At 40.8% G+C, this 15,327-nt stretch overlaps 1 protein-coding gene across 1 annotated transcript in view; it reads right to left on the reverse strand.

Moving 5' to 3' along the window:
• Window positions 1–14,519, reverse strand: part of MAPK9 (mitogen-activated protein kinase 9) — a 67,362-nt gene extending 52,843 nt beyond the window's left edge. Inside the window, exons 1-3 of the mRNA XM_054976931.1 lie at window positions 14,367–14,519; window positions 3,923–4,094; window positions 2,839–2,968 (exon numbers count right to left, since the gene is read on the reverse strand). Of these exons, the coding sequence (XP_054832906.1) occupies window positions 2,839–2,968; window positions 3,923–4,044 (252 nt within the window). The 5' untranslated portion in view covers window positions 4,045–4,094; window positions 14,367–14,519. The remainder of the gene's footprint in view (window positions 1–2,838; window positions 2,969–3,922; window positions 4,095–14,366) is intronic.
• Window positions 14,520–15,327: the final 808 nt, after the last annotated feature.

Genomic DNA, 15,327 nt, shown 5'->3' on the forward strand with positions numbered 1-15,327 from the left:
ATAAACTCTAGACAGGTGTCTGTGTGTTTGATGAAGAGTTGCAAAGCAATGTTGAACCCTATATAAATAATGTACTGATAAACAGGTAGTTCAAAGAACTTATCTGTTTGACAAGTCTGAGAACTAATTGCTGAAAGCTTTCCAAGAGAAAAGATCTTTCTTTTGGCTCGTAGAAGCGAGCAAAATGTCATTACAATGTCAAGTCCAAACCTACATGTTAAGAAACCATGTTGATTCTTACCTTTTCTCAAAGTTCTGAAACCAATGAGAACACTGAATGTTCATAAGAACATTTTGTGTGTGTTTTAAATTTACAAACTTTTTTGTATTCCTAGGAGTCCTCTGGGTATGCAAAACACACAGACACATAAGCTGCCCACATGAATATCATTCATCTGATCAAGTCGTTTCTAGTCCACAAAGACTTACACCACAACAATGATGTTGGTCTTTAAAGATGCCATAAGACTAATTTTTTTCTTTTTCAGCAACAAATTAACACAACTTTCTTTTTAGAATTTGAGAATATATTTTAGTAATGTTAAATTCAGTTAACTAGAAACTAGACAACCCTCATCATTCAGCCACCTGAAGTAGAACTAGATAAGAGGGCATCATTCTTAGAGGCTCTCATAATGCAACAGTAATGAAAGGACTATACTTAAGACAGGAACCAACTAAAATATCTCATACTACAGGGGTGGCCAAAGTGCGGCTTGCGAGCTGCATGCGGCTCTTCTAGCCATATCGTGCGGCTCCTGGAGGCCTCTGAGTGTCACCATGGCTGCAGTTTATTTTAGCAGGGAAGGTGGGAGTAATAGGCAAGTTTGCAAGAGGTTGCTGGGAGAAAAGAGACAGCGGGAAAGGAGAGCGCACAGCCACACAGATCAGCAAGGCTCCACCTGCCCAGCTGCAGCAGCAGTAGCAAGAGGTGAGCCAGAACACCAGACAGCCGGCTGAGGCACACACGCACACCTCTTCCCCTTCCCTTGCCCAGGCTGAGCAGCTGGACTGGAGATGTGGCTGTAGCACAGGCCAGGAGGCAGCAAACAGGTGGGCAAGGCAAGCAGTGTGCCTGTGAATGAGTGTGGGGGGAGAGTTCAATCTGTTTTCAGAAAGAACTGGGGGGGGGGGGAGATGAGTATGGAGGGGAATGATATGTTTTCAGAGTGTGTGTGTTGGGGGGGTTTGTTGGTGTGTGTTCCTTTCCCTTCTCTTGGGGAAATGCTGTGAGATTGAGTTGGTGGCTCGGCTGCTTTTGCAGGAACCCATTTGAGTCTTTTCTATTTATTTTCTCCTCCTCCCACCACATCTTTCTTTCTTTCTTTTCCACTATCTATTTCCTTCTTTCTTTCCATGTCTTTCCCTCCCTTTTTTTCCTTCCTTCCTTCTTTATTTCCATGTCTCTCATATTTTCAATAAAAAGTTGTGGTTGCCAGGCCCAACTCGGAAAATACCTGGGGGACTTTGGGGGTGGAGCCAGGAGTCTTTGGGTAGTAGTGCCTAGCAAGGATGTGACATCACTTTTGTGATGTCACTTCCAGGTCAAAGGTCAGGTATGGCACCTCCTGAGCTCCAACCCCTTCTGATGATGTCACTTCCAGCATACTGCACCCAAACCCAGTCCTTCCTGTGATGTCACTTTCAGGGCATTCCCCCAAACCCACCTCTTCCTCTGAAGTCACTTCAGTGCATCATGTCTTGAGGCTCTCAAACATTTGACATATATTCTATGTAGCTCTTACATTAAGCAAGTCTGGTTACTCTGTTATATTATATAGAAGTACATAACAAGGTTAGAAATAGATGTAGTTTTTTCAGATAGTGATGTGCACCCTAAAAAAATCTGGGAAATCGGGATTTCAGGGATCACAAAAAAATCCAGTTTCCTGGAAATCTGGGGAAGATTCTGTGATCCAGTTCAGCAAATCCCAGATTTATCCAGCCATTATACCCTACGAGGAAAACTATCTGAGGCTAGGGGTGTATTTTTCCAGCAAACTCCACCAAGTATGTAGGGAACCTACTCTGGCCTGTCCACCAAAGCACCACCCCACCCCCGCAGTTTCAGGAAAATTGGACCCTGGGGTCTAATTCTATCAGCCTCTGAAGAAGGTAACCCCAGCCACTCTCCATTGTTTCCTATGGGGGAAACATTTCCAAACAGGCTTTCAAGCAGAAACACACAGGCGGCAAGGCAGCCATGGCCAGAGGCAACTTCCAAATGCAAGCTCAGCCCAGAGAAAGCCCAACAGAAACAAACTGAAGCAAGGGAATGGAATCCCCCCTGAACCAAAGTGAAGCAGTAGGACCAACATCACAACAGAGAATCATGTTAAAACAATGAATTCCACCCAAACGAAACTGAAGCAAGGGAAACTGTTGCAAGTTAGCCTAACTGAACAAGTATCACTCACAGAAGCCAGGGAGACAATGAGAGCTCCTACACAGATTGGCTGCTCCCTCCCTTTTCCTCACTCCCCCCTTCCTCCTCCCCTCCTGGAAAAAAATTCAGGCCATGCCAGGGAAATAGCCAGTCAAGAGGCTGAAGCCATGTTTCCTAGATTTGCCCAAATTAATCTGGTGGTCTTGATCCGGGACCCAGATCCTGGGATTCTCTAATTTGATCCGGGAAAGCCAGATTTAGCCTGATCGGCAAAATACAGCTTTCTTATCTGGTTCCCATACCCGGATTGCACATCCCTATTTTCAAATATTTATGTTGATATATTAACAAACCAGTTATGGAGATGCTTTGATTATAGCTGAGTAGGCATCCATCAAATTGTTATTTTACATTTATTTGGTTCTAATATATGTTCAATTAAAACTACTCACATTTTTGTGATTGACGCATTTTAGAAGCACAAGTTCTCTATAAGCTCGTTTTGCATGTGTTTGGTTCTGAAAGGGACGACTCAACTTCTTTACAGCAACGTTAATTCCAAGAACTGTATCAAACGCAGCACTGAAAGGAAAGAACAGAAGTACACTAATTCTAGCATTTTAAAATGAGGGCCGTGCCCTGAAGGCTTGCAAATGTACATGATGCTGTAGCTCTCCCTGTTCCTGTGTGTGGAGGCTGAACAATATAAAAAAGCCTAACAAACATTTATGGAACAATCTTCCCTCCCCCCACCCCAACTTTATATGGATTCTTTCTCTTTTGTTGTCTGCCACCAACGCTTCAACATACAAATATCCCATCCCTTGCTAATTACCTCAATTGCCTGTATCAGTTCTTTAAAGTCAAATGCAGAATAGCATTGCAGTTTCTGGCTTAGAAAATACACTGTTGTACTATGATTGCTGTACACATGCACTGTCTCTTTTCTTCTGGCCTTACAAAGAACAAATATGCACAGCCATCATTATACTGTGTTTCCCTGACTGGAAAAAAAACTGTAGTTATCTAGGCAACCCCCTTGGGTTTTAAGGAGCTGGAAAAGTATCTTGTTGGAGATGATGTCATTAAGGGGAAAAGACAGAGAAAGGGCCAAAACAGACCACTAATCTGGGGGGAAATTGTTTCTGGTGACGTCATCCTACACAGATGAGTCAACACACCTATGAGTAGTCTCAACAGAAGAACACTTTGTAAAGAATATTTCTAAAAAACTTTAGCTTATTCAGCCAAGTACAAAGTAGAAAATCATTTTTATTAAGAACGTTTCTATACGCTGTTTTAGCAAATTCCTCAACAGACAAATTATTTTAAGCGGAACTCTGCTAGTATTTGTCTTAATTTTTGAGGCAGGTGCCCTTATTCCATAAACAAAACTAAACATTCTGCTCTGGAATTTCACTAACTATAATATTTAATCATTCATATTTACAGTGACTTTTATATTCTGGCAATATACAGTTCACCTTTTTATTGTACCAAGGCTGCTTACATCCATTTTGGATCAACAGTACTCACCATACAATACCTTGAGCCCCAGAGCCAATTGGCTTCAACTGCTGATATCTTTTAAGTACAGTGAATGTGGAGTCTGCAACCTGAACGCTGTAAAACTGACTGTCACATTTACTCTCACTCATGATGCAGTGTCATGTAGGTTGCCTCCCAAGATTAGCACGCTTTTCAAGATCTATAGAAAAAAGAGTACCCAAAAGAGAAAGGTTTTAACAAATCCTTAACCTTTCCATTTCTTTTGCTACACATTCATTTATAAATATGTACATTTATTGGTCAGTGAGCTTTCTCTTTATAAATTAGATAACTGGGGAAGAGATGGAGTGGGAGTGGGTGGGGTGGACTGTACATTTATATGCCTATCTGAAAGCTTGACCAACATAATGGGTCATCCAAAATGGACTCAGTATAATGACTGATCATTGTAATATAAGATACATGATTATCCAGACTCCACAGTTTTTCTTGGACACATTAACCTACCCATTAAGCATTGGGCTACCGTGTGCTTGAGCAGTCAAATGATACATTCCCAACATCAACAGCCACTTCAAATGGTCTCTTAGGATAATTAACAGTGACATGTTAGTAGACTGGCTACATACTTCTGCTATTTCCGGATTTTAGGGGTCTCTAATTCAAGCCTCATGAGCAGCTTACAGAGCAATGGAAAAATCTTTCAAATTGATAAACCAGATAATGAATACCTAGTTGCTCAGAAAGTCAGGTAGGTGCTCTGAATTTTCCAGGCCTACCTGTGTATGTATTAGTCACTATTGAAAGTCTCTAATACGGCAGAAGGAATTTTGGGTTGCACAAATAAGAAGGCTTAAAACACACCTCTCTCCAAACACCAAACCCACCTACCCACTTCTCTCTTTGTACATATGTGAACAGAGGTCAGAATGAAAGGCCTTGATGAAAAAGTTTTTTGGAAGCCTAAGAAACTTTAGAGAAGTGATACTCATTCTGAAGCTCACAGAAAGATGCATACACAACCACCATTAACCAAACAAGACACCTGACTACTGCATGGCCTACACAACTTTCCACCTCCAAATAATATTAAATATATAACTTTTTTAAAAAAATGTAATGCAAAGAAAATCAAATTCTGCTAACACATTTATTGCATGCATTATTATTTTCATCTCACTCCATGGCAAAGACAAGTCCTCTCCCACTTTCTCTCTTTCTCCCAGATATTCTCTCTTTATCTCCTATTTATTCTTTGACCCTCTGAATGTTTTCCTCTAACTTATCACTGGTCCCACACCACTTCCAGTGTGTCTGTGTTTACTTTCTGGGTGTGCTATTAAGGCTGTGACCCAAACTCAAAATGGAAAGAGCTGCCACAGAGGGCATGCAGAAGAGGCTTATATGCCACAAAATGAGTACCACTGCTTTAGAGAGGTAACTGTGCCATAGGTGGTGGAAAATAAGCCCATTAATTTTGCCTTCTTCTACCAGCCAGTTTGTTTCCAATGAATGAAAGCTATACCGTAAAGTGAAAAGAAATGCATCATATCTGAGAGACTGTACCTAGAATGCCTGAGTTCTTTTGAGGAAGAATGGGATAAAAGTGTAACAAATGGACAAAAATGACTCGTGTTTTGACAAGACAACAAACACAACAATGACAAATTGCTGTGTTAGCAAACTCAGCCACAGCCAAGGGTCAGATGCATTAGATGTGTGTTCAGATTTTGGTAGTTAATAGGAAATAAACATAGCAACAGTGCAGAGAACGATTCTGAGCATCATGTTCTCCCATTACACACTCACACACACATACCCATAAGTAACATACCCATAAGTAACTGAATCAATCAAAACATGTTATACACATGAAAGATCAAGTGCCTGATTTCCACCCTGCTGTGCAATGTCAAACAACACCTATTTGTTACCCAATCCGGAGCTGCAAGTAAATCAAATACCAATGTTTACTTCACAAATACTGTTCAATTTGGGAGGTTTCATTTACAATAATTTTTTGCTACTGTGCCCCTCTGTACAAAACTGATTCCACACTTATTCATCAAGTTGCTAATATTTCACAGAGAATAATATTTTGGACATTTTTATAGTAACATTAACCATGGAGAAATATTCTTTTTAGCATAAGCACAGGAAGTAAGTGGAGACAAAGAAAATATTTTGATAAAAAGCCAACAGGCATAAATAATATAATCTGAAAGCAAACAAAATAAGACTAATATTTTCTGAAGGATAAAAAGACTTTTAACCAGACAATTACAAACCAGCCTTTTGAAATAGATTCAACATCCTGAATATTTCACTGAACAATGTAATGGAGACTTTTCTGTGTAGCTTCATTATTGCTGTGAACGCAGAAGCATTTGTAGTGACAACAGTTCATATAGCGGTCTTCAGCCATCTTTGCTGCAGAGTTGTAAGGGGAAATGTGCAGCCTCTTGTCATTCCACAACAAAAAGGGCTAGACTTAACTTTTAAAAAATAAAAGCTGGGAACTAGTCAATTGTGGCAACAGATCGTTATCATGCTATGGCAATGTAGCAATATCCAATTTTTTTTAAAGCCCAAAGAAAACGCCTGGTGAGTGCAGAGGAAGGGAATGGTAGTCATCATGAGGGCTTAGGCAAGAAAAATAGTACTGAATTGGGTAGAAGCTGCAAAATGTACAGCTTCCCATCTACAACAGCATCCCATGATGCTTTGACTATGATCTTTTTAAAAAGACTGTATACAATCAGATGTGGGAAAGATCACAACCAAGTGAAGGGGAAAAAACAGAAGCATGATATCAAGTAGTTGCTCCTGCAAACCATGATGCTACTGTAACCAAGTCAAAGCAGAGAAAGATATCTGCATGGAAACAGCCTCACTGTGCAAGTCACTGGTCTAGCAATTTTATGAGGTTCTTTAAGGGCTTACTAATAGCATTCTTAAAGAAATAGTATTATTTCTTCCTCTATATTTCATTTGTAAAACATGGTTAATACATTCCGATCTGCCAAGAAAGAATAGGAGATTACAGGTACAAAATTCAAAGGGCGAGAGGAAGCCTGGAAAGGTACTGCTTGGGGGAGAACATACCTGTTCTAACCAAGCATCTTCAGTGCAATTTTAAGGATAGTTACTCCAGTCTAAGTCCATTGACTTCAATGGGCTTAGACTGGAGTAACTCACCATAGGATTGCACTGGTAGACTATGTTCTTCTGAATGTGAGGTGGACGGACAAGATCCTCTTGGTTGAGAGGGAGGCCTGTACTAGACCGCATCAACCCTGGATACATTCAGAAGGCAATTTTGTTTGATATTATTTAGACCTTCCGATAACATTTACTGCCTCTGGCTTACAAATAATGCTTGAAAAGTTCTATCCCTCTAGAGCATTAAGCCATATTAATTTCACAGAATTCTTTGGAGAAGTATCTCAATGTTTAATTATTCCCGTCATGTGTATGAGAGTAAATACTACAAATGATTGTAGATTTACAGTGAAATCCTAAGCAAAGTAACAGAATGGAGTAACTCTGCTTAGGATTTCACTGTTAAAAATTTAACAAGCTAGACATCTTTCTCATTATGTGCAAGACCAATAAAACTAAATGTACTGTCCATACAACTAACACATCACATTAAATTATCAACCCTTTTTTCTCTTTTAAATACTAAGATATCCAAGTACAGTCTTCTACACATGTTGAGAACATCTGAATGTAATGAATATTCCTCTCCGCTGACCACAGGAAAAGTTCAGAAAAATGCATATTTGAAATACACATGGATTCCATGAGGAATAAATAGCAAACAGGCATACTGAGGTCCACTCCCAGAGAAAAGTGCCCAAAGGGTTGTGAACCTCTTCCTCTGTCACTTTTGGTTATACTCTTGGCATATATTACCTAAGAATTACTCCATCTGGCTCCTCTGCAGGCAAAATATCTGACAGAACAATAGAAGAAAAATCTAAGGCAATTTGAGTGTGCTGATGAATATGAACAATGGGTCTCAGAATCTGTTTAGTATCACAAGTAGCCATAAATAGAGATAAGTAAAGTAACTGCATATTGTAACTGAACAATGGCAAAAATACCCCATGGGATCTGAAGAACATAGGGCCATTTCCTGCAACTATATTAGAATGAAAATCAGTTTCCCTAAAATTACGTTCCTGTTTAATTGCCACACTATAAATACACATATACATTTGAACTTAGTTATTAAAGAAAGTGATTATATATCATAGTATAATTACCAACAAAAATGCAGAGAATATTACATGTGGATCAGCACTAGCAATATCCACATCATGGCAAGACCAAGTAAAGGCTAATTACTCCATTTAACAGCAGCCTTGATGGTCCTGTGCCAGTAAGTCTTCTAATCGTAATTAAAGACTAAGATTCTAATGACAGTCTCCAAAAGTTTCTAACATCCTGGATGGTTTGTAAAGGGTCAGGAGATGGGGATAAAATTACCCCACCCGCCCTCCATACAGTACTGTTCAGGTTCAGGTGTAGATAAATAGCACTACAGAACTATACCGCAGAACTTCCAAAGGTTGAAGAGTAAATGACCCAAAGCAACTTTCTTATCCCCAAAGTGCCCAGCTTGTTCTCAATAATTTGTAAGATTAATAACAAATGGAGTTCCAGGAGAAACTTGGGTGGGGGGCAGAACAGAGATAACCTCCTCCTCTTTTCTCTTTCCCCCTGCCAACCTTCTCTCTCTGGCAGGTGAAAGAAGAAAACAAAAAGCAGCAGCAGCAACTCCTCCTCCTCCTCCTCCTCATTTCTCTAACTATTATCACTCGCCTACTTTTTCTCCTCTGAGGGACAGGAGACTGGGCATGGGGAAAGCAGCAGCAGCACCTCTGCCTAGCTAGCTTGCTCTCCTTTTTTAGGCAGTGCCTAAAAATGAAAGGAAGTAAAAGTACTGCCATCATCTTGTTGCCGCCCATCCAGCTTGTCTTCTAGCTTGTGGTGGCTCCTGCTGCCCTCCACCTTCTTCCTCTGAGGCTGGCTCCATTTCCCCATCCTGCTTCTTCTCTGTTCTCACCTAGAGATGTCATATGTTTAAGCCACAGGGAAAACACAAATTTTCAAGAAAAAATGGAAATTTAGAGGGAAATTGAAATATGCAATAGTTACTTTCCTATCAAACCTAAACTTCTTTTACTGATTGAACAATATAAAATTCATCAATAACTTAGTTTATAAAATTGTACTATTTGGTGTATTTATGGAATTTTAAAAATGCTGCACCCTATGCTACCATAGCACATGTACCTTTAATTTTTGCCATCTGAGAGGCGGGGGGGAAGGGGAGTTGAATGTAGAAAGCAAATTCTATAATAAACAAAAGAAAAGACATTATTTGGACAGAAACTCTCCCATAAAGTCACAGTGAGTTAGATTGCCAGCACATTTGGATACTAAGCTAAACCTTGCAACATTATAAACACTCAACTCTTTTAAAATAGATTATTAAACACATTAAAAACTATGAATTGTTGCCAAAATTCTTTACATTTAAAAAACATATTCCTGAAAATGCTGTATATGTCACCAGTATGAGACTTTTTCCCCAGTGCTCCCCATCAGAAAAACTTTTAAAAATTCACTGGGGGAGGGGAGAAGACAGAAAATGGCTCTTTTTCCAAATTATTTTTTCTGCCCCTTCATTTTCTACCCTTCCCTCACTGCCACTGGGGTTTACACTGGCCACTGTCTGCGCTTTAACAGACAGTGCTTCTCCAGTTCTTGTAATCTCCCCCCACCCCAATTTTAATAACGCTTGTGATTTTTCTACAGGCTAGGATGTTCTTCAGAGTTTGGAGAAAACTGGCACAAGGAAAATGACCCATTTCTGTACCTGGCCCCATTATGTGGGTTTTTTCCAATTCTCAGCACACTGTCCAGGTTCAGAATCAGATAAATAATTTATTTTATAGGGTTTTCGTATTTTTAAAGATAATGGGTACTAGAACCTCTCTCTCAGATTAATACTATTTAGCGATCTAAATGCAGGATATGAACCTGCAATACAGTACCATACCTAAGAACTGGAAGAAACCATTTGATGCAAATCTGCTTTCCATTTCTCACAAAAAAAAATTCTCAATCCCCTATTCTTTGCATATTACATTTTATAACGATCAAAAACTAGGCATTCAAGACACAGTTTTGTCCTTGGTAATATTTTGCTGTGCCTGTTAAAGGGCTGAAAGGAATGCTGAATCTGGAAATACAATTATTTCCATTTAAAGGTAAAGGTAGTCCCCCTGTGCAAGCACCGAGTCATTACTGACCCACAGGGGGACATCATTACGGGGTGGTTTGCCATTGCCTTCCCCAGTCATCCACACTTTACCTCCAGGAAATTGGGTACTCATTTTACTGACCTTGGAGGAATGGAAGGCTGAGTCATCCTTGAGCTGGCTACCTCAAATTCAAATACCTTTAATGGCATACAAAGATCTAGAGCTGGCTACCTGAACCTGGCTTCCGCCAGGATCGAACTCAAGTCATGAGCAGAGCTTGGGCTGCAGTACTGCAGCTTACCACTCTGAGCCACAGGGCTCCTTGTTATTTCCATTTATCAGAAAGAAATCATTAATGCCTGGTCTACTGAAGTTTCAAATTCCAAGATCCTAAAACAGCTTTACACATCAGTATTTCCAGGAATATTTTCCCACATGAATGATTTGGGATTTTTTTTAAAAAGTGTATTCTTTCACAATTCTTCTGATTTTGAGAGTAACATACAAAAATTGCAGGTGATTATGTAGGTCTATTCAAAATGTATTTTTATTGTGTTTTTTAAAAATCTCACCTTTCCTCTAAGGAGTACATTATTCTTCTCTCCACCATTTTATCCTCACAACAACTCTATGAGACAAGTAGGCTAGTGGGGATTTGAACCTCAGTCAGTCAGATCTAGTCCCAAATCTTGAAAGAAATTCAAAAGCAGAAGTAATGCTTTGCATACTTAGTGCTTTATCCACCTTTACAAGTTGATTTACAGTGCAATCCTAAGAAGAATAGTCTAAGCCCATTGAAATAAATGGGCTTAGACTGGAGTAACTCTGCTTAGGATTGCACTGCCTATGTACGTAGGTTAGTTATTTCTTAAATTCACATTCTCAGAGTGGATATTTAAGAGGCTGAGTAACTTAAAAGTTTTACAAGACTGCACATGACTGTTTAATTCATGTAGAATGCAAGACCAATTTCCCTGTAAAATGCATTCTAACAAACTAGCAAATGCATTATAACATTCTAACAATCCCTAAAACATCATGTGTATTTTTTGTTTTTGTAACTGAAGAAACTAAGCATGTTTACTTGCTCTAAATTAGCAATTTCTCAGGCTGTGGTTTAGATTTATAAAGGGCCCCCTTCGAGTAGTTCTTATTTATATCATATAAAAACATTTCTGTTTAATGAGCATGTAACCCAGGGGTAAGGAACCCCAGACTATGTGCCAACAGCAGCACACCAGACCATTCCACTTGATACTCTCAGATGGATCTCTACCTCCTGTGAGAGGTTAAAGAGGCTGCTACCTACAGATCCTCTTATGAAGCTTTACACAAAATGTGTTAGTATCTATAATTGTCAGTAAAACTATTCTCTTACAGCATTTTTTCTTTTTCTCCTTTTATACTATAACACATACATGTGGTGTCATCACAAATGACACGCTACACTCAGATTTCATGTTATTCCCTTCGTAAGTAACCTCCATAACATATAAAGCCACTCTAATACTACTTAAACTTGAGAGCAATTACCACCAAACTTACTTCTGAACAAATATGTATAGGGCTGGGCTTATTATCCCACGACTCAATGAGCTCTGTCTTTTAAAAATGTAAAAATACAGCTCTAGAATGGATCTCAGCTGTAGACTATGCCATGGATTTATCCCATGGATAGCACATGAAATTTGGATTTCTGCATTCAGTCATGCATTTACTGGCTGGTCTGGAGCATAGCATTTCCTAGCATAACTTCTCATTCTGTAAAAACTGCAGTAATAGTGACCAGCCTCAACAATGACTGTGCATACAATAAAGATTATAAAGCACTTTTCAAATACTAAAAGAGCTGTATAAATGTCAGCAGTAATAAAAGTGTTTAAAGTGAAACATATCCCTTTGGGACACCTAAACATAACAAACACACCAAAAATCCCTCAAATATGCACCTTCCCTGCTGCCAAAATAAATTCTACCAACAGCCATCCTCACTTTTTTTTAGCTAGCATTCTTAATCATTTCAATTCTGCTTGGGCAGAATGAAATGAAAAATTATATAACTGTATGGCATCTCCTAGTATAATCCCATGCACAAGTTACAATGCTCAGACAGCCTTCTCCTGGTGCTGCCCTTTATTGGGCTCATACCTGTGGCAACAGTCACATCATGGGCTTTCTCTGCAGTAGGTTCATTCCTCTTCAACAGCTATTGAGCAGGCATGGAGGCCACCTTCATTTGCTATATTTAGAGGGCATGTGATTGAGGGTGGATGGTTTTGGAAGATCTGGCTGCATTTCTCTATATTGCTTTTAATGAAGTATTTTAATTGTATATACTTTTTCATTATGGATTGTTTTTCGCTTGTTACTGGATACTTATGGTGTGATGTTTGTGTCCTTGCAGTGGTTGCTGCTTCCTTTATACCCCACCTTGAATCTTGAATATACTGAGTAATAAGTACAGTTTGGAATAACAAGTTTCCACTGTCATCCATATGCAGACAACACCCAACTCTATATCTCCTTATCCACATCTCCTGGTGACGCAGCAGAGGTCCTGAACCACTTCCTATCTGCTGTGATTAAATGGTTGAGTAAAAACATTGAAACATCTTGACAAGACAGAGGTAATGCTGGTTGAGAAGACAGAAGTCTTGAAGGACATTGTGCTTCCCACTTTTGATGGAGTTCAGCTGATCCTTGGAGACTCAGTTAAGAGCTTAGGGGTTATATCGGAACTATATGTTACTGCTGGAAAAGTAAGATAATGCAGTTGCAAAAAATGCTTTCTTCCAAGTTAGTTTAGCCCAAAAGATGGCCCTCTGACTTGGCCTATTCACTCATCTGAACAGGGCCTTCTGCAGGTGCCACCCTGTAAATGAGCTATATCAATAACTGCTCGTACATCTGCATATTCTGTTGCAGCCCCCACCTTAGAGGATGGTCTGCCTGATGAGGTTAAGAAGGCTCCGACTCTCCTGGCATTTTGCAAACCATGCAAAACTGAACTATCCTGGGCATTTTTACAAAGGGAATACAGCAATATTATAACATAGATTCAGGAAGATGCTTTAATAAAGAGAAAGGGACAATAGATTACACTACCATGTATGCACATACGGTTTGTTGCTGTATTATCCTACTACGAAATTTCTGCACTGTTCAATATGTAATGTTAATACTTGTGCTTGGTTTCAGATTTCTGCAATCCTAATCTTATTACTTTGCTTACTGAATGTCCCATCGTGTTGATTATATTGATTTATATTGTGTAATCTATTTTAAAGTTTGTGAGAATGGCAGACTATAAATAACAAAATTAAATAAACAAAGGACTGGAGGCTAACAATGCAACCCTAAACACAGTTACACCCTTCTAAATCCGTTTAAGTCAATAGGTTTAGAAGGTTGTAACGGTTTAGAATTGGGTTGTTAATCTCCCTCACCGTTCTGTCCGTGAAATAATCTTTTCCTACGCATCAGCCTGCCCAGAGATGCTCATCTGATAGATGAAGGGAACGATAAGAAACCAGAACGACAGTAGCCTGTATGTACGTAGCTGCCCTTTCTACGATAATATATTCCCTAGGGTATGAATGAGACCTAAGAGTTATGCATTTCTACCCCTGGGCAGGTGCACAAACTGTCTGGTCGAAAGCCGGCGCCGCATGAATGAACTACACCCCAGCTTCTTTTCCTTCTCACGATCCGCAAAGAAAGGGGCGTTTGGAACAGCAAGCAGCACCGGAGGAGGAGGAAACTGGGAGGCAGACCAGCACGGAGCTGCCTTTTACGGGGCTTCGAGCCCAGTATTGGCCTACTCTCACTTGCAGCAGCTCTACAAGTTTTCACGAAGGGACATTTCCAGCCCTACTACATGAAAGGTGCCAGGGGGTCTTCGGCACAGATGGCATGCGCTCTGCCGCCCTGTGACCATCCCCTCTCCTCTCCTTCAGGGCTGAAGCGCTCTCTCCCCCTTCTGCCCGCGCCTCAGCCTACACCCCCACGGGCCGAGAACCAGGCAGAGAAAGTTTCCAGCCTCAGCTACGGGTGGGGGGAAGGTGACTGCAGCCACCCGAGACCGTCATCGGCCGCCGCCGCTCCGTCTCCCAAGTCTGCGACCCCGCATGCTACCCTCAACCACACCCACGGCCAGTTTCTCGGAGACGCGCCAACCGTAGTCCCCGTCTCACCTCTTCCCCGAGCCCTCAGGCGAGCCACTCTGCCGCCTCGACTCCTTATGGGCTCAGTCAGGGACGCTCCAGCCGCAATGGCCTCCGTCAACCGCTCACAGGCCGCACCAGGCCCAACTCTGCAGACGAGCATGCGCGGAAACCAACCGGCGCTTCGATTCTTCAAGGCTCGGCCAACCGGCCTCCGGAGGAGGGTCGTCAGGGCCGCCGTGCGATGCAGGGGGATAGTATCAAAAGCCGCCTTCTTGGGAGTAGAAGGGGCGGGAGGGGGCTGGTCGAGGTAACGTCACCTGCCTGCGAGGAAGAAAGCTGCGAGGTTCAAAATGTCATGTAATACGAGGCCGCCTTAGTCAGCCGCCATCCAATACAACCTTGCCAAAAAGTGGCATCACTTTGGACGTCAGAGCTTCACATAGTTATGATGCTGCTTCCCCCACCCCCTCCTCTCTCGACGCGAACTGTGGTGACGTGAATGAGGAACTCCAATACGGCTACATTTCGCTGCACAGCGAGAGAAAACGCCATTGACAAAGACCAAAATATTAAAAGTCATGGGCGACGCGCAAGTCAAATGTCAGTCGTCATGAAATGTATTTATAGGCATATGTGCTCCCTGCTGAATGGTCGCTTACAAGGTGATCTCTAGAGACTGACTCCAAATGGTTTAATTTATTTAGTTTCTTCTTTATAAAAACAAAGTTTCCTCCAAACCTAATAGATATGTACATGTTACATATCCAGAGCAAGTAATTTTTTCTGAGGTAGAGTTGTGGAAAATAGGAGGATATTGGAAGTACCAAGGAGTACTGGACAATTTCCATCTTCCATTGTGATGTTTCTAATGAGATGTGTTTTGGTGTGATCTGGAGTACAAAGAGGGTAGCAGAAAAATTAGGAGCCATGTCCCGAACCACCCCTATTCATCCTTCCTATGTGGTGTGAACAGATAAGCCCCTGAAAA

This window comes from Eublepharis macularius, chromosome 4 (assembly GCF_028583425.1).
Source record: "Eublepharis macularius isolate TG4126 chromosome 4, MPM_Emac_v1.0, whole genome shotgun sequence".
In the NCBI taxonomy this organism is placed as follows: Eukaryota; Metazoa; Chordata; class Lepidosauria; order Squamata; family Eublepharidae; genus Eublepharis; species Eublepharis macularius.